Source organism: Neoarius graeffei, chromosome 11, assembly GCF_027579695.1.
Source record: "Neoarius graeffei isolate fNeoGra1 chromosome 11, fNeoGra1.pri, whole genome shotgun sequence".
NCBI lineage: Eukaryota > Metazoa > Chordata > Actinopteri > Siluriformes > Ariidae > Neoarius > Neoarius graeffei.
The window spans coordinates 53,039,213-53,059,662 of NC_083579.1; the positions used below are offsets into that span (position 1 = coordinate 53,039,213).

Below are 20,450 nucleotides of genomic sequence, written 5' to 3' on the forward strand. Positions count from 1 at the left end.
TGCGTATTGTATGAATAACCCGGAAGACATAGGAACGGTTCATTGCGCTTGCGCATTATATTTGTATCGATACAGAACCGCTTCATCTGTCCACACTACAGCGAAGCGCTACAGTACCGATATTGTACCGGTACGAAACCCATACATTTGTGGGTTTCGTACCTATACAGTTATACCGCTACAGTACCGGTATAGTTGCTAGTGTGGACAGGTGTTGCGGTACGAAAGTAGTTTCATTTCGGTACAAAATCCCTAGTGTGGACAGGGTATTTGTAAACGAGAGAGAGAGAGAGAGAGAGAGAGACCATCTGGAACCAATGCTTGTGCCACAGTCAAAGTACTATATCAGAGAAGTGCAATGTATAGAAGTTTTAATAACTCTCGTTATCACAATTTTTGAGCACGTGTTACATCGATGCATGTTGACCAGCTCATTCTGTTGGTGCTGAAAGTGAGGCACTGTGGAAACTTCCCTGTACCTCCTTATTTTTAAATCATGACATGCAATACACGTTAATGAGCATGCGTGGCTGCCTGTTGTGTTACTTTTTTCCATTGTGCTCCATGGAAAATTGTCTCTGATGTTTATAGGCTTGTTGTGAAAAGCAGACTAGTGTTTAGTCAGACTTAGACACCACACGCACGCGTGCTCTCATGAATAATGCAGTAGTGAGTCTCTAGAGGCCTCGGGCTTTAGGTTAAAGCAGACGGCTGTCACATGGCCAATCAGCTGTAATACCAGCCGTCTAGGAACTTCAAAGGCCTGATGGGATACCGTTCCTTATTCTCTACACCACATGTCACACACACTCAATATTTCATGGATTCTTCAACCCCCCCGCAATAACGCTCCTTGTTGCTTTGCTGTGGTGATGTATGAAGAGTATAAGTGTATTCTTGTGTAACAGGGTCAGTAAGCATGTGTTGTCCATATTAAACTGTTTTTATAATGTGCGTTTGTGCAGATATATACTGCTTCTAAAACAGAAGGATGCTGTGGAGGAACTGGAGGCATCTCTGCAGAGAGGGAGGGAGAGTTTGGAAGAGGAGATTCGAAAGAACACTCGGATTATGGGAGAGAACCGCAGCTTGAGAGAAGAGATGGAGAGGTCAGTCTTTCCAAATAATCTCTCGCGCACACCAACAAGCCAAAACGGTATGCTGGTGCTTTATTAGGCAGCTGATGCTGCCCCCTGCTGGTTAGACCTGTAATATTGCTTTAAGGTTGTGAGCAGTACTGTAGTATTAGTCCCTGTTCCCACTCTAACCTTTGGTTGTGTCACTTGTACTTTGTTACTTGTAGGCATGTAGCGGTTGCTACTGTTGTCACTTGTTGATGAGCACAAATGGTTAATTAATTGTCTGTCTGCACATTCATGAAATTATAGAGTCAACTAGTGATGTAGCAGCAGAGCAGTCATGCAGATGGAGGTCAAGAGCTTCACTTATCTACACATCAAACATCAGATTCAGTATTGAGATGCTTTTCTGCTCACAACAGCTGTAAAGAGTGATTATATGAAGAAACCTTCATAGTAGTCCCAGCTGTTCTGGCCTTGTTGAGCATCTGAATGTAATGAATGGAAAACCAAGGCGTACTTTCTCGACGCTTCCTAGAATAGGCCTTTACTATTTTCTCTAGTTTTATTGGGGGGGGTTATTTTTATTTTTATTTTTTTTATTTTCTATTATAGCTTTTTATTATCTATTACATTTTTATATAGTGTTTATACAGTATTTTTAAATAGTATTTTTTATATAGTTATATAGATTTGATTAGATTTTCAGGATGAAGAGCCAAAATTGTATTTGGAAAGCAAGAAATAAACCATTAAAAAAAAAAAAAAGAATGGAGTCAGGCCACTGCTGAACTAGCACCTTGTTAATGATGGCCCATTTCTGTTTATTCATGCTGTGACTCAAATTGATTACTACAGTCAAGTTTGAACTTAAAGGTTTCTTTATTTTTCGCGACACGGTGGTGTAGTGGTGAGCACTGTCTCCTCACAGCAAGAAGGTTCCAGGTTCGAACCCCACGACTGATGCGGGTCTTTCTGTATGAAGTTCGTATGTTCTCCCTGTGTCTGTGTGGGTTTCCTCCGGGTGCTCCGGTTTCCCCCACAGTCCAAAGACGTGCAGATTGGGTAAAATGCCCAGGCATTAAGGTTGTACATGGCAATGCGTATGTAGTGTCGGTCCCAAGCCCGGATAGATAGAAGGCCTAGTGTAAGGTTAGCATGAATGAAACTGGTTCAGGCTTCTGAAGATAAAGTTTCATTATTATTTTTATTAAGACACTGTACACCGATCCGCCAGAGCATTATGACCACTGACAGGCGAAGTGAATAACTGAGTATCTCATTACAGTGGCACCTGCCAAGGGGTGGGATATATTAGGCAGCAAGAGAACAGCTAGTTCTCGAAGTTGATGTGTTGGAAGCAGGAAAAATGGGCAAGTTTAAGGATCTGAGCGACTTTGACAAGGGCCAAATTGTGATGACTAGATGACTGGGTCTGAGCATCTCCAAAATGGCACATCTTGTGAGGTGTTCCCGGTATGCAGTGGTTAGTACCTACCAAAAGTGAGCCAAGGAAGGACAACCGGCGACAGGGTCATGGGTGTCGAAGCGTCGTTGATTCGCATGGGGCACGAAGGCTAGTGCATGTGGTCCAGTCCCACAGAAGAGCTACTGTAGCACAGACTGCTGAAAAAGTGAATGCTGACACCTTTCTGTTTTAGCCAGTATTAACTTTTTCAGTAGTTTGTGCTACAGTAGCTCTTGTGTGAGCTATATAGAAGATATTACATCATCGCACAAAGATATGAAGTTTGTCTTCAAGTGGTGAATGTATATTTCATGAGTGAAATATTTTTCAACATGAGAAGATAAACTCGTATCTTTGCGCAACCGTGTAATGGTATTTATATTATATGGACACATCCACAAAAGAAATGCACAAGTTAATCAAAAATATTTTAATTTTGAACCAGTTTGGCATTTTGACAGTGTGTGTCGAGTCAGCCAGAAAACCCTGGGAGTAACGTCATCGGAGTGAAATATTGGAAAATGTCGCTCAGATCCGCGATGGTTTTTTTTTTTTTGTATGAAAAATGCGAGTTTTTCAACATGAGAAGATAATTCATATTTTCAAACCAACGTGTGATTTTTATTTTTTTTTTCCTCTTTTTATTATATTGACACATTCCCAAACAAAAAGGTACCCAAATTTATCAAAATGATTCATCAATTTCCTCACAAGTGACATATTGAGAATTATTATACATACGGGCCACTTTCTCCATGGAATAAAAACATGTATTCTATTCCCTTCTAGCGGCTTTATTGATGGCATGCAATATTCTTATTGTATCGCTTATCCTCCATGTATTGCACCACTCTCCCCAATGGAGAATGAGCGTGCAATATCGCTATAATATTGCACATTGTCTAGACAACACGATGTCACACGTCAGAGCTCATGTGAGGATCCAATGACACAAAACTTTTCTGCTGCGCATGTGCACAAGCATTTCTTTGTCGGCCGGGAAAGAGAGAAGACGAGGCTAATCCAGTGCTAGGTTTAAGCACTAAATAAATAAACTGAAACTAAAGACATGCTGAACACTCGAAAGGCTACCAAAACTTCATTATATATTCTTCACACACATTTACTAGAGAAAAACATACCAACAGACATTGAAAAACTGGAAAAGAGACACGTCAGAGATGTAAAACTTCTGCGCTAGTGAGTGACAATTTTTAAACAAACATGGCTGCAAGCTTTACTTTGTTAAAAGCGGAAGATTTTGAGAGAATTTTGGCTGCCAGGTCGCTCCGTTGTGTGTAGTTGTTGATGGGGATTTTAAAAGTAACTAGGTAAATTACACAGGGAAAATAATAATATTCAGCTTGACTGCGCTAGCTTGGGGCCAATTTGCAATTGGTCATTGGCTACACCAGCTGGAAGGTAACTGGACTGCCGTACTAACAGCACAGAGTTGTAGATAAGCTAGTGTCAGCCTTTGCTAACGCTACTGCTACACCGGCTGGAAGCTAACTGAACTGCCGTGCTAACAGCACTGAGTCGCAGGTCAGCTAGCGTTGGCCTTCGAGAAAGCTGATAACGAAGTGTGTGTATATAATAATAATATTGGCTGGCTTTTTTCCGTGGTCTATCAGATATATTTAATTCAGCTAGTATGATATCGAACTCGCCTTTGACTTGTTCAGTATCCTGCTAGTTGAATGAAATGTATCTGATAGACCACTCAAAGCCAGCCAATATTATTTAAATACGTCACTCAGATCTGTGATGTATTTTGTATGAAAAATGCGAATAGTTCAACACGAGAAAATAAAACTCGTATCTTCAAACCAATGTGGGAGATATATATTTTTTTCTTTTTATTATAATGAGACATTCCCAAACAAAAAGGTACCCAAATTTATCAAAACGATTAATCAATTTCCTCACAAGTGACACACACAAATGTCACTCGATATCCCGGATGTAGTTTGTATGAAAAATAAGAGTGGCGTATTTCCCAGTAAAACACTCGTCTATGGAACATATGTAACTATTAGCCTCTAAAACTACCTACCTAACCACAGATTAAATAATTAAATGCAATCTGTGCTACTTCAAAAGCATTTTTTTTTTCAACATATAATGTTTCTAGGTGGCACGGTGGTGTAGTGGTTAGCACTGTCGCCTCACAGCAAGAAGGTCCGGGTTCGAGCCCCGTGGCTGGCGAGGGGCTTTCTGTGTGGTTTGCATGTTCTCCCCGTGTCCGCGTGGGTTTCCTCCGGGTGCTCCGGTTTCCCCCACAGTCCAAAGACATGCAGGTTAGGTTAACTGGTGACTCTAAATTGACCGTAGGTGTGAATGTGAGTGTGAATGGTTGTCTGTGTCTATGTGTCAGCCCTGTGATGACCTGGCGACTTGTCCAGGGTGTACCCCGCCTTTCGCCCGTAGTCCGCTGGGATAGGCTCCAGCTTGCCTGCGACCCTGTAGAACAGGATAAAGCGGCTAGAGATAATGAACGAGATAATGTTTCTATGCGCATTTGATGAGGGAATAAGACCGGATGTGACGGGATAAGATAAAACCATGGTTAGATGTTTTTTCTTTAATTTTTACGCATCGGACAGTGAATGGGAACTAGTTGCCAGTAGGACATACAGCTGTAAGAGGGGAGCTGAAAATGTTGGACCCATACACACCATAGGATTGATCTGAGGAATTAACTGAGCCAGATGTGTAGAATTGAGTGCGTCATGTCAAAGGTTGCTTGATGTGTTATTGCTGAAATCATGGCTGTGTCGCATGTTTCGTGTTTTCTGTGGAACTGGGGGGGAAAGAGAGTTTGTAAATTAAATTGATGCTTGTTGCATGGAATTCTGTGACCATGAGGTGTAAGAGCTGCCTTTGTATTTGCAGACTGTCGCAAAAACATACACGTTTGCGTGAAGAATATGACGGGCTGCAGCTTCAGAGCAAGGAGTTAAAGACTTCTCTGAATGAGTCACAGCTGGAGCTGAACCGCTGGCAGGCACGCTTTGACCAACTCAAAGAGAAGCACCAGGGTCTGGACATCTCCATGACCAAACTGGACAACCACTGTGAGGTGAGAGAGCGAGCAAGTGACTGCCACTTGGAATCGCCAGGAAATTTCCCAGCCCACTTATGAAAGCAGTCGCTGATAATGCAGCAAACTTGTTTTCTTCGATAGAATAGATTAAATCTTCAGCACAGACTTTTTTGAAGACTTATCATGAGATTTGTGTTAACCGTGCTTGCTTGGCTAATTCACGTGAGGGTGAGAACGTGGATAGGAAGCAGTGGCTGAGTGTGAAAGACTTTGTTTGTGCAGCTGTTAACTCGGCTGAAGGGGAATCTGGAGGAGGAGAACCACCACCTGCTGAGCCAGATCCAGATACTGAGCCAGCAGAACCAGACACTACTGGAAAGGTCCATGGAGAGCAAGGAGCTGTACCATGAGGAGCAGAAACAGTACATGTAAGTGTGCACAACAGTAGTTTGGTGGTTAGTTTCAGCCCGTTGCGTGGTGTATGAATTTTAAGCCGGCTCTCTGTGCTCTGCAGTGATAAGCTGAATTCATTACGGAGGCAGAAAGAGAAATTGGAGGAGAAGATCATGGATCAGTACAAGTTCTATGACCCAATTCCTAAAAAGTGAGCTCATCCTGACTATGCTATGACAAAGCAAGACTTTATGCAGGCTAAAGAATTTGCTCATGTTTAACCCATGCTACCAAAGAACTGCTTTTTATCTCCTCTGCTTTGTGAATGTGTCCGTCACAGGAAGAGCCACTGGGTGGGGGCTAAAGCTCTCGCCAAATTCATGAAGCCCAAGAAAGACGGGTCACGGGAGAGGCAGGAGACCTCTCGTGAGCGGATCCGAAGTGCCCCAGACATCCCTCTGCCCGAGATCCCTCACCCTCTAAACTGTTCCCCCACCAGCCCAATGCTTCCTTCACCTTCGCTGCCCCCTCACCAGACTTGCCTCAGTGTGGACTCCCCAAGCAGTATCTCAGTGGAGGAAAACCATGTCCACTCCTCCCCAATCTTATCCCCAACAGCAAACAACAAAGGTGAGTATATTCTGCTTAGTTCCTTGAAGGAATTCAACAGACTGTTCACCTTGTGATGCATACAGTGCTGTGAAAAAGTATTTGCCCCTTCTTGATTTGTTCTATTTTTTTGTACATTTGTCACACTTCAATGTTTCATGTCCTCAAACTAATTTTAATATTAGACAAAGATAGCCCAAATAAACACTAAATGCAGTTTTCAAATGATGATTTCATTTATTGATTGGGGGAAGAGTTACCCAACCCTACCTGGCCCTTTATGAAAAAGTAATTACCCCCCTCAACCAATCAAACAACAATTAACCAAATTTAATTATTATCCCCCACTGTGAAGTGCGCAGGGGGATATAGGAATGGAGTCTGTCCGTCTGTCCCTTTTCAATCTGGACAAGTTTTCTCAGAAACTACATAAGCTGCATCGGTGAAACTTTGCGTGCTCATATTACTATTCATGATCTAAGCTGAGTTCGAAAATCATTTAAGAGAAATTATTTTCAAAGTTATGGCCCTTGATTTTCATTATTGGACTTTGTACAAGTGGACTCAAGTTTTCTGGACAAGTTTTCTCAATGAAAATTTGCATGCTCATACTGAAAAAAGCTGGGTAGCCTTTTATGAACGTGTCGTAGCACTTACAACATCATAAATCAATGTTAAAGCAATGGGCTTATAAGGGTGTAAGTGTTAAGAGGTCTTCATAAAATGCTCATGGCGGGGGGATAGTAATGACCATGTCGTCTTGTTGATAATTGAGTTCAATTTCACTAGGCGCACCCAGGCATGATTACCGACCAACCTGTTCAATCTAAATATCACATAAATGGAGCCAGGCTGGCAATGTGAAGCAGGTTAACAGATCTTAAAAAGATGCCATGGAGTAAAAAACAGATGCGCAACAAAACTGAAATCTGTTGGTCTGGAAAGGGTTGCAAAGCTATTGCCAAGGCTCTGGGACTCCAGTGAACCACAGTGACGGCTACAAATGGGGGGGGACTTGGAACAGTGCCGAACCTTCCCAGGAGTGGACAGCCTTCCAAAATTCAACCAAGAGCATTTCGACGACTGATCCAGGTCATCACAAAAGAACCTTGGTGAACTAAAGACCCTGCAGGCCTCGCTTGCCTCAGTTAAGGTCAGTGTTCATGATTCTACAATAAGGAAGGTACTGGGCAAAAATGGCACCCATGGGAGAGCTGCAGGGTGCAAACCACTGCTGACCAAAAAGAACACAAAGGCTCGTCTCACATTTGCTAAAAAGCATCTTGATAACCCCCAAGACTTTTGGGATAATATTCTGTGGACTGAGGAGTCAAAAATAGAACTTTTTGGAAGACATGGATCCCGGTACATCTGGTGTAAGGCTAACACAGCATTCCAAAATAAGAACATCATACCAACAGTCAAACGCGGTGGTGTGGTGATCTGGGGCCACTTTTCTGCTTCAGGACCTGGAAGACTTGCCATAATTGATGGAACCATGAATTCTGCTTTCTACCAGAAAATCCTGAAGGAGAATGTCCACCCATCAGGTCATGAGCTCAAGCACAGCTGGGTTATGCAGCAGGGCAATGATCCAAAGCACACAAGCAAGTCCACCTCTGAATGGCTCAAAAGAAATAAAATTAAGGTTTTGGACTGGCCTAGTTAAACTCCTGACTTGAATCCAATTGAGAGGCTGCGGCAAGCCCTTAAACAAGCAGCTCAGGCTCAAAAACCTTCCAGTGTGGCTGAATTGAAACAGTTCTGCAAAGAAGAGTGGGCAGAAATTCCTCCACAGTGATGTGAAAGACTCCTTGCAAGTTATCGCAAATGTTTGATTGCAGTTGTTGCTGCCAAGGGTGGCCCAACTAGTTATGAGGTTTAAGGGGGCAATTACTTTTTTCACATGGGTGATGCAGGTTTTGATTAACCCTTTACTTTTAATAAATGGTGTGACCATTTTAAAAGCTGCATTTTGTGTTTACTTATGTCGTCTTTATCTTATGTTAGACTTAAATGTAACAAATGAGCAAAAATGGAAGAAATCAGCAGAGGAGCAAATACTTTTTCACAGCACTGTAATTACTTTTATTAAAGCACACAGGCTGATCAAACGGCCTTCTCAAATGCTGGTTCGGTTTTGTTGAAAGTGAAATATTCACCATCTTATTCCACAAGGGGGTGTCTTGTGTATAGTCTGCATATCTATATATTCCTCCAGAATATTATTCTCCTCTTTTAATCTTTAGCATCATTCAGCATGTCCTCTATCTATTAAAATTCTCTCCAAATAATTAACAGAAACCTTTTTGTAATCTTGCATGCCATTTCATCTAATCCTCTAAATGCTATTATTTCTTCAAAGGTGTTGGACATCAATAGTTACGACTTTCTGACTCTTTTCTTCTCTCCCACTGATTTTCTTTCTCCCTGTCTGTGTTCGTGTGTACATTAACCCCTACCACACACACACATGCACAGCAGCTAAGCGGCTCCCTTTTCTGCGGAGTAAGAGCCAGGAGAAAATTCGGGTTCCACGGACATCACCACCTTCCCGGCCCTCTCTAAGCAAACGCCTCCGATTCTGGGCCTCTGCTGATGTCATCATGCCTCCTAACTCCTATGAGGCTCTCTCACAGATCGGCCATTTTTAGAATTTTTATTTAATTTAATTTTTTTTTAAATCACAATTGTCACCATCAGCACATTATTTTTTTTTTTTTTTTTTTTTATAATTTTCAAAACAATCTACCAATATTTTGTAATTTTTCTCTTTTACTATTAAAAATATATAGTTTTTTTTAAAAGTTAATCACTGATTTTAGCATTTTAATATTTTTGACAACACATCTATATTTATACACTAATAAATATTAGTGAACACCAGGAACCATTATTTTTTTTAAAAAAATACCAAATTGGTGAAAATATAGGACACTACTTCCATCCAGATACTAATCAACCACACACACACACACACACACACACACACACACACACAGGCTGAACTCTGTATGAATGCTCTTATTGGGACTGCTGATGCCAGGCCAAGACACTGAGTAGCAGTAAGTAACACTGTGTTGAAACAGAGCCTTCGAATGCATTTGGCTTTGCTGTCACGCCATTAATAATGTGTGCCACCATGCATATTTGTGTGTGTGTGTGTGTGTGTGTGTGTGTGTATGGATCAATACAAGTAAAGGGTGAGGAAGATGATAAATGGGACACTGTGACGGCCATCACAGAAATGTGTGGCCTCGGTGTTCTAAGGCCAGTCGATATAAATCAGATTGTGCATGTTGAGTGAGACAAGATAAGTTAATCAGAGGAAGGGTCTCCTTATAGAAATGTCAGGATGAGCAATGGCCTATTCCATGTCCCTGCAGTGTGATCTCTTATTTACTCTGTACGCCTCCTTTCCTGCAACCTGTGCCTTGCCCTGCCGCTGTCAGACTCTATAACTCCATATTCACACACTCATTAGTCTTCCTATCATTGTGAGGACCTTGCACTGAGATTTATAAATTAATAATCCAATTAATGCTATGCTACATCTAAATCTAATAGCAGCTTTTATTTATTAAAAAAGATTTTTTGTTTGTTTTTTTGAGCAAAAAAAAAAAAAAATGCAGTTTTCCTACTGGGGACCAGCCAAATGCCCCCAAAATTGTCACGTTCTTATCTGTTTTGGGGTTATTTGGTATAAGGTATACAGGGTTCTAACTTGGCCTTTTCAGCGTATCGTGCCGACACAAAACGTTTCCTTACCGCTGCGTCCACAATATTGCTGACACGCCTGTAAAAGTTGCTGCTACAATAAAAAAGACTTGTCAATCTTGAAAATGTGGTCTTTTGTTTTAACTATCTCTTGTTATTCCAACACTGCGGCGACAGCGAGCCACCATGTGAATGTTCTACATTTGGACATGCTCCATTCCACGTCCATGTAAGCGCCCAGTGCGTAACTGCCTGAGTAGTTCCGTGTGGAGATTGTTGCTGATCGGGCAAGTCCGCTTTACCTCCTTCCTTATACTGTGTTCACGGTAAAGTGCCACCATGTTAAGAGGCGCTTACACGCCATACGCATAATACACACCGGTCCCCTGGTAAAAAAAAAAAAAATTTTATGATGCAACATGGTGCATTGAAACCGTCGGAGTAACAGTCAGTCAGGGAAGGTATGATACAAGTTAGATCTGGATCATCATGTATCGTAATTGAATGGCTGAAACTGGGGGGGAAAAAAGCTGATACTTGGTGAACATCAGCTGGTTGTTTTGTTCTTATTCCATAAATATGTCACTAATATGTTATTTACCAGCTGGGAGGTCCGTATGGTGAAATACCGTGACCGAGGTCTTGAAAGTACTGCCCTTGGTCAGTATTCAAGGCCAAGGTCACGGTGTTTCACCATACGGACCGGCCTTAAACTGGTCTCATCTCTCATCTCATCTCATTATCTCTAGCCGCTTTATCCTGTTCTACAGGGTCGCAGGCAAGCTGGAGCCTATCCCAGCTGACTACGGGCGAAAGGCGGGGTACACCCTGGACAAGTCACCAGGTCATCACAGGGCTGACAGACACAGACAACCATTCACACTCACATTCACACCTACGGTCAATTTAGTGTCACCAGTTAACCTAACCTGCATGTCTTTGGACTGTGGGGGAAACCGGAGCACCCGGAGGAAACCTACGCGGACATGGGGAGAACATGCAAACTCCGCACAGAAAGGCCCTCGCCGGCTACGGGGCTCGAACCCGAACCTTCTTGCTGTGAGGCGACAGCGCTAACCACTACACCACCGTGCCGCCCCCCTTAAGCTGGTAAATTAATATATATATATTTTTTCTTTACCAAATTCTAACAGAAAACGAGAGCGCCCAAAAGGGAAAACCGAGCTGAGGCAAGCTGCCATTTTGAATCCTCATTCACGGCTGTAATGCAAATTGCTTCCTCCTCGGTATACAAGTGCACTTCCATGGCAGGAAAACAACTACATTTTGCCGCCTATGTAGTCCCCTATTTATACAAATAGGAGTCATTCAGGATTCAGCCATGTTTTTGCTCAGCGTTAGCAACAGTTCCAGGTTTTTAGCTTTCTCCTGAAATGTTTTGTTTTTTATTTTATTTCTTCTTCCTCAGGGTAGTAAAACTCGCTTTCGCTGTGAAGACTGTCGTTATCGCTATCCATGCTGTAAAATTAATGCTATTCTCCTGAGAAATGCTGGCAAAAACTTATAAGATTTTTGATAATCTTATAAATAAATCTATTTTTAAAAAAAAGATAAATGTTGACAAAAAATGCTGCTATGTTTGTTGTTGTGAACGAACGAGTCGCCAGAGGTCCATAACTGGGGTCCGTATCGTAGGATACGGACCGGCCCGCCAGCCAGTCAGAGCGCAGGATTTGATGGAAACCGGACCGCGAAAAAAATAAAGTTGAATATTAATTAGAATAAGTCTTCAATCAAAAATAGTCACAGCAACTTTTGGCAACAAAAATGTCATTTAATATTACCAGAAAAGAGTGACTTTCAGGGAGGTCTGCAAGTGCCAGGAAATGCACTAGAATGCATCTCCGAGCATGTAGAACCCATGAGCTTTTGAGGACCTAAGGCAGCCCCCAAACCCCCGGCCGTTATTACTGGTGCCACTACACTGATATTTTAGCCTAGTTAGAACCCTGGTATAAAGTATTCTCTCTCACACATGCTCACATAGACACACACACTTTCTGAGATCTACAATGGACTCACTCATCCATTCCACTAAACATCGCTTCCATCATCTTGTCTCACAACCTGCTTGATTTGTAGCGCACTTGTGCTCTGCATTTACTTTTCAGACCTCTTTGTAGTCAGCTGATGTTGCAACCTCGATTCCAAAAAAGTTGGGACAAACTACAAATTGTAAATAAAAACGGAATGCAATAATTTACAAATCTTAAAAACTGATATTGTATTCACAATAGAACATAGACAACATATCACATGTCGAAAGTGAGACATTTTGAAATTTCATGCCAAATATTGGCTCATTTGAAATTTCATGACAGCAACACATCTCAAAAAAGTTGGGACAGGGGCAATAAGAGGCTGGAAAAGTTAAAGGTACAAAAAAAGAACAGCTGGAGGACCAAATTGCAACTCATTAGGTCAATTGGCAATAGGTCATTAACATGACCGGGTATAAAAAGAGCATCTTGGTGTGGCAGCGGCTCTCAGAAGTAAAGATGGGAAGAGGATCACCAATCCCCCTAATTCTGCATCGACAAATAGTGGAGCAATATCAGAAAGGAGTTCGACAGTGTAAAATTGCAAAGAGTTTGAACATATCATCATCATCATCATCATCATCTACAGTGCATAATATCAAAAGATTCAGAGAATCTGGAAGAATCTCTGTGCGTAAGGGTCAAAGCTGGAAAACCATACTGGGTGCTTGTGATCTTCGGGCCCTTAGACGGCACTGCATCACATACAGGCATGCTTCTGTATTGGAAATCACAAAATGGGCTCAGGAATATTTCCAGAGAACATTATCTGTGAACACAATTCACCGTGCCATCCGCCGTTGCCAGCTAAAACTCTATAGTTCAAAGAAGAAGCCGTATCTAAACATGATCCAGAAGTGCAGACATCTTCTCTGGGCCGAGGCTCATTTAAAATGGACTGTGGCAAAGTGGAAAACTGTTCTGTGGTCAGACGAATCAAAATTTGAAGTTCTTTATGGAAATCAGGGACGCCGTGTCATTCGGACTAAAGAGGAGAAGGACGACCCAAGTTGTTATCAGCGCTCAGTTCAGAAGCCTGCATCTCTGATGGTATGGGGTTGCATTAGTGCGTGTGGCATGGGCAGCTTACACATCTGGAAAGACACCATCAATGCTGAAAGGTATAGCCAGGTTCTAGAGCAACATATGCTCCCATCCAGACGACGTCTCTTTCAGGGAAGACCTTGCATTTTCCAACATGACAATGCCAAACCACATACTGCATCAATTACAGCATCATGGCTGCGTAGAAGAAGGGTCCGGGTACTGAACTGGCCAGCCTGCAGTCCAGATCTTTCACCCATAGAAAACATTTGGCGCATCATAAAACGGAAGATACGACAAAAAAGACCTAAGACAGTTGAGCAACTAGAATCCTACATTAGACAAGAATGGGTTAACATTCCTATCCCTAAACTTGAGCAACTTGTCTCCTCAGTCCCCAGACGTTTACAGACTGTTGTAAAGAGAAAAGGGGATGTCTCACAGTGGTAAACATGGCCTTGTCCCAACTTTTTTGAGATGTGGTGTTGTCATGAAATTTAAAATCACCTAATTTTTCTCTTTAAATGATACATTTTCTCAGTTTAAACATTTGATATGTCATCTATGTTCTATTCTGAATAAAATATGGAATTTTGAAACTTCCACATCATTGCATTCCGTTTTTATTTACAATCTGTACTTTGTCCCAACTTTTTTGGAATCGGGGTTGTACATTTTTTGCGTAATATGTATTTCAGAAATGGGTATAGATAAAAATGGCAGTCAGATTCCAGAGCTTTGTAAACATACTTGAGTATTAAGTCATCTTTAAGGTTATTTAACGGCCCAGGGTACTGTTTTTAGAAAGTGCTTGTTTTGAGAGACTGGACACGAGATCTTTTTCAGATCTTAACTGCATTGTTGTTCTTTGTCCTGCCTGGTTTTGAAAGGTGTATGCCAGGAAAATTACCAAGCGTGACTCATGATAGTTGCAGAAGCTCAGGAAAACTCCAAAACATGTCCAGCTTGCTGAAGCCGCTAACTCGGGTTCCTCCCTCTGTCTGCACAAGTAACTCTGGCATTTACAGCTTCTCCCATCTGTGCACAGACTGCCCATCTGTCTAATACTCGTTGATGGGGACTTTACTGTGCCGGGGAAAGAATTTGTCTCCGCTTTACTTATTGTTCCATCCATCTCCATGCCCAAGAACAGTACATTGATACTTTGAGTCAGTGGAAATTTGTTGTTTCTGTAATACAGCGTCATTTGTTCGAAGGTTATTAGTATGCTTATCAGAGGGCTCTGAAACCTGTGGCACAGGAACATGAGCTTTGCACAGTTTTAATATGGCTCACTACAAATCAAGCTGAAAATAAAACAATATTTCAATAATGTATCTGCTTAGCAGATGTAAGCAAACAGGAGTAATTGAATTAACATATTCGCACTAGCTAATTACTCTGTGTGTGTGGCCAAAGACCTCTGTAGCTTGGAGAAAGTAATCTCATTAAACAGTTATGAGCTTGAGTCATTTTCAGATCAAATTGCTTTCAGATTAAAAAAAAAAAAAAGCTATAAGCAAGGGACAGGAACCTTGTGCTAGGGGTAGAAGATTACATGGCACAGGGTGTCATTTTTCCAGCCAATATGCACTGAAATATTTATTTGCAGAAAAATTAGGGTGGGGTGGCACGGTGGTGTAGTGGTTAGTGCTGTCGCCTAACAGCAAGAAGGTCCGGGTTCGAGCCCCGTGGCCGGCGAGGGCCTTTCTCTGCGGAGTTTGCATGTTCTCCCCGTGTCCGCGTGGGTTTGCTCCGGGTGCTCCGGTTTCCCCCCACAGTCCAAAGACATGCAGGTTAGGTTAACTGGTGACTCTAAATTGACCGTAGGTGTGAATGTGAGTGTGAATGGTTGTCTGTGTCTATGTGTCAGCCCTGTGATGACCTGGCAACTTGTCCAGGGTGTACCCCGCCTTTCGCCCGTAGTCAGCTGGGATAGGCTCCAGCTTGCCTGCGACCCTGTAGAAGGATAAAGCGGCTACAGATAATGAGATGAAAAATTAGGGTCTGTGATGTGCTTAATGTGCAAAGTGCAGTGTTCTAATTTCACTAAATTATCACTGCGCTGTAACATCGGCATGTCCTGCAGGAAACGGTGCATCCATTGTATCCAGCTGTTGCTATTAACGTATAATTGCCAGGTGAAGGGGGGGACAAACAAATTTCTGCTCAGTCATATTGTTTGTGCAACTTTGCTGCAGTGTTCCTCAGCCTGTATGAACTAGTTGTTGAATTATTTTTTTAAACAGCTTTCTTAGCAGATGCTCTGAACATTTTGCTTACTGATCAACTAAAACCTGCAAAAGATCCTGCATGCTGAGTGTGCAATGTTTTTTACTTGTCCTGTGCACTAACCGACACACAAGCCTGTGCTCTAACACGCTCTCCACAGCAGCAGTGTTTGTGTCTCCTGCGCTAGTCTGCTTTCTCTCATAACCTCCTGTAACTGTGCTTCTTGATCAGGTCGGAGTTACAGCGGGGGTTCCAGAAGCTCAGAGGGGTACCGGCCAGGAGGGGGCAGCACAGAGGACATGAACGGATACGAGGAGCTGGTGCTTAGACAGGGAAGCTTGGAGCCAGGGGCTTCCTCTTCAACTCCACTGAACCACAACTTGCACAATGCACCAGGCTTCACCACTTCTAGCTTGCGGGCGGGACGCAGGCCCAAAGGTACTCGTGTCAACAGCAAAAGATTGTACATCTGTTCACTGGGCACAGTAATTTATCCAAAAGGGAATTATTTATGGATTAATAACAGAGATTAGCGCATGTGTGACTTGGCTATTTTTACTCTCTTCATAAGTGAGTAAAGCATTTGGAGTTTGTGTGTGTTGATGTATTAAGGCTATAACACAACTGCTCATCGGAAGCAATACAGCACTTTGCAAAGGTTTTTTTTTTCAAATGTTTGGATTGTTACGTCGGTCATTTCAGATAAGCAATCAGAGATAAACAGCAACAGCAGCAGCTTTAGCCTGCAGTGTACTCAATCATTGTACTTCATCTGTTTTTTTTTTTTTTTTTTTAAGAGTTTTGTTTGTTTATTTAGGGTTTAATTATAGCATAGCTAATCCTACCTTCGGCGATATAGTAAATAAATGATAAATTTACGAGCAGAATGTTAACAATAGTATGAAATTCGAATGAAATATAATTTTAGTTTATTTATTTAGTGCTTAAAGCTAGACTGCCTTTCAGATTTTTCAAGTGGTGGTTGTTAAGAATTTTCCCTGACACCCAATTATTTTTGTTTTGTGGACCAAAAGCCACCGAGTTTGAATCACAGACTTCCGATTTTATTAGGTTTTTTTAAATGGAACAATTAATGAATTTCAGGCCACGTGGCCCTAAATTCTCCGCTATTTTTTTCCTGCTTCACCATGACCCAATTCAAGATACTACGTCATGCATCACGTGGTGGACTTTCCCCATTCACACAAGGCATTGTGGGATACAAATTTGAATGGAGGATGTGAATGAAACGTGAAAGACCGACTACAGTAACGGAAAGTGAGAAGAAAAGACGTTATGTTGCGAAGGAAAGGAAACGCAGGGCCAAACTAATAAATATCGGCGGTTAGCGAGCACCTCGGTGTGATCAGCTGTTCGTTTAGCGACAGAATGATGTAACTGTCAGTGCACGGTCAAGGTAAACCTGTAGATGGCAGTAATGCAACACTGTGGATGCCAGCTGCCATAAAACCCAAGAGAGGAAGAAAAAGAAGAGTAAATTTGCGCATGTGCACACGGACGTCCTCTGTCTGCTTGACTGTATGAAGTGAGCGAGTGATTTCATGCACATTATTTGCTCGGGAATCGCCTCAAATGACTTCCCAGCCACAGAACGGCCTGTTTTTAAGATATTATAGAAAGAAACATGTATCACAATGACCAAATTTCAGAGGGAATTAAAATTTCACCGATTTTTATGAAATTGAAAGGCCATCTAGCTTTAATTATTGTCCACGTACTAAACATAAAGAAAGCAGCTGTTTTAAGAATATGAATATTGTTTTATAGGATTATGATATTTGGATGAGAAGTTTTTGAAGAGTGATTGCTTGGGGGGGGGGAACGGGGGCTCAAGTGCATACGTAATGATGCAGATAAAAATGATTGGGGACAGGAAATTAGATGGTAACTGATGGAGAAGAACTGAAACCAAGCTTGACGTCAGTAGAAATGTCTCGTACGTCCTCAATTATGGTCATGGTTTCCCTTTTTATTCGGTACATTATACAGGGCATTATACATTTATACACGTTGGAGAAGTAAATTAAAATTCTGCTTCACATATTCTGAGAAGAAACATCTTATTAGGAAATGAGTCATACACATGCATGCACGCACTCTCACTTTTAATCTGCTGTACAGGATTAATCACTGAGGAGGACCTGCGTATGCATTCCCTTGATGCCGGGTTTGGGAGCGGTGGCCTTGGAAACGCAGGTACAGAAACGGCTCCGATCAATAGTTCTGAGTCTGATGCTCAATCTGCTGCACTTCTCTGGCATTTGTTTACTCGTGTGTGGAGAAATAGGTTTGCACTCCCCTGCCTCTCCTACACTCTCTGAAATTCTGAATTCCTCCTCTTATCTTTGCATAGGACTCAGGCCCAGTTCTGCTGATTACAGTCGTAACACCTCCAGCAGCAGCTCTCCAGTCAACTCAAAAGGTGTGTGAACATCACTTGCATGCCACCTTACTCACTTACAAGCTCCTGCCACTCAAACCTGGCAGGACCTTGAATAAATCTGTTTTCACGGTGTTTATGCGCTGTAGGCAAAGCAAGATGGATGATCTTGGGGGAGAAAACAAAAACGCTGGTGAGGCAGATCATGGGTAAAAAAAAAAAGCAGAGATCGCAGATAAGTGCTGACTGGTTGTGACCGTATGAGACGGGTAAATCTTAAATATCAATAGTTCAACGATGACTCAAGGTTGAAAAATGCAGTTTGAGGTCATATCGAATGTGTTTTTCTATTTACTATATCAAGTATTGACTCTGAATCGGGCAATTCCATGTAAATGTCAACCTCACCATGCAAAAATAAAGCAACATGTAATACATCAAAACCACTCCCAGAGATATCACCTAGGCCTGTATTTTACAGATGTGAATAAGTTGAACCAATTTGTAACCAACCTTATGTCACTGTCAGTCTTTCTTTCTTATAATGTAAACCCCAAGCTAAAATCAACTTTGATCATGTACAATTCTATATTATTGCCACAAGCCACAGAAATGTATGCTAAAATCCACAAAACAGCAAAACAATACCCATCCTAAATATTATTTAAGAACTTTCATAGTTTTAGCTGATATTTAGAGAGTTTTTCAAAGGGTTATGGTGGTTAAATTGCTGATTTTCTAAACATATGCCATGTCTATTTCAGACGCGTCACATCCGTAACGGAATTTCGTCACATCCATAACGCTGACTTTTCCTTCCGAAACTCTGCATGAAATACAAAATATTTTAAACAAAGATTTTTTTTATATTCAGCTTGGACCCCTCTATCAAATGGATATCTCCATTTCGACATTAGGTTTACAATTTCACAGAGTTTGATAAAAATGTACAGTCACCCAAGAAAAGTGATACTTTTTCTGTCACATCCATAACGCATCTTTTATTGGCATTTTCTGGCATGCCCTAGATGTACTATGGGAATTGTTGTTGTTCTATCACTTCTCCAGTATGGTACAGCCTTAAAATATGCAACACCTGTTTAAATACTGGGAGACAATAAAACATGCACTGGGTCATTTGTTGCCATTTTGAGTTCAAGTGTCACGTCCATAACGCTGGAATTGCTCAATCATCATCATCTGATTACTTTTAATGTGTTATTTATAAAAAAAAAAAAAGGATTCCATATTTATTGTTGGGCTTTAATCCATAGATTCTTTTTGATGTATACACTCGGAGCACTTTATTAGGAGCACTATGGGTAGGGCCTCGGTTTGCTCTCAAAATCGCCTCACTTCTTCATGGCGTGGATACCATAAGATGTTGGAAACTTTCTTTTGAGATTCTAGTCCATGTTGCTTGTATCATGCAATTCCTGCAAATCTTTCAGATGCACGTTAATGCTACAAAGCTCCTGTTCTGCCACGTCCCGAAGGTGTTCTATTGGTTTCAGAGCCGGTGACTGGGAAGGCCAGTGAAGAACATGGAACTCCTTGTCATGTTCATGAAACCAGTTTTGCTTTGTGATATGGTGCATTATCATGCTGGAAGTAGCTAACTGAAGATGGCAAATTGTAGCAGTGAAGGGAACCCAGGCTTGTAGTACTCAAGTCCAGGACTCTGATTTTAGTCCGACTCGTGACTTGACTTAGACTTGAGCACCGATGACTCGGACTTTGACTTGTGCATTAACTGCATTCGGACTCGTATATTGGAGACGAGGACTTGGATTTTTTTCTTTGTTTTGTAACATGCCTACGGAAGCCGCAAGAGGCCCTTCATATAATCTTTTTTTTTATTCACCTTGTTATCCCGAGATAACGACATAATTCAGGATCTCGAGAAAACAGCACAACTAATTCGAGATCTCGAGAAAACAAAACTGTTATTCCGAGATAACAACATAATTAATTCAGGATGTCGAGAAAACAACACAACTAATTCGAGATCTCGAGAAAACAAGACGATTATTCCGTGATCTCGAGAAAACAAGACAATTATTTCATGATCTCGAGTCAGCCCCTGATCAAAATATTGCCTTATTAGGTGATTGATTATTCCAGACATTCTAATGACCAAAGTTGCGTTTATACAGAATGAGAAATAGCCCCAAAGTCAGCATATCACAAGTCTCTTGGCGTTCCTGAATGAACCATTTCTCAGCTGTTTTCTCGAGATCACGGAATAATTTTGTTTTCTCGAGATCTCGAAATAACGGTTTTGTTTTCTCGAGATCTCGAATTAGTTGTGTTGTTTTCTCGAGATCCTGAATTAATCATGTCGTTATCTCGGGATAGCAAGGTGAATAAAAAAAAAAAAGGATTATATGAAGGGCCTCTC

At 41.6% G+C, this 20,450-nt stretch overlaps 1 protein-coding gene across 3 annotated transcripts in view; it reads left to right on the forward strand.

The window, feature by feature from the left end:
• The window catches only part of ccdc88c (coiled-coil domain containing 88C), a 122,558-nt gene that overhangs the window by 88,522 nt on the left and 13,586 nt on the right, over window positions 1-20,450 (forward strand). Inside the window, exons 21-28 of one of the 3 annotated variants that reach the window (XM_060934193.1) lie at window positions 966-1,109; window positions 5,443-5,629; window positions 5,876-6,021; window positions 6,108-6,197; window positions 6,327-6,616; window positions 15,880-16,086; window positions 17,791-17,865; window positions 18,023-18,091. In XM_060934193.1, coding sequence (XP_060790176.1) covers window positions 966-1,109; window positions 5,443-5,629; window positions 5,876-6,021; window positions 6,108-6,197; window positions 6,327-6,616; window positions 15,880-16,086; window positions 17,791-17,865; window positions 18,023-18,091 — 1,208 coding nt within the window. Of the gene's footprint in view, window positions 1-965; window positions 1,110-5,442; window positions 5,630-5,875; window positions 6,022-6,107; window positions 6,198-6,326; window positions 6,617-9,076; window positions 9,657-15,879; window positions 16,087-17,790; window positions 17,866-18,022; window positions 18,092-20,450 lie in introns of those variants that run through there. The other 2 variants (XM_060934194.1, XM_060934195.1) reach the window with 2 other exon arrangements.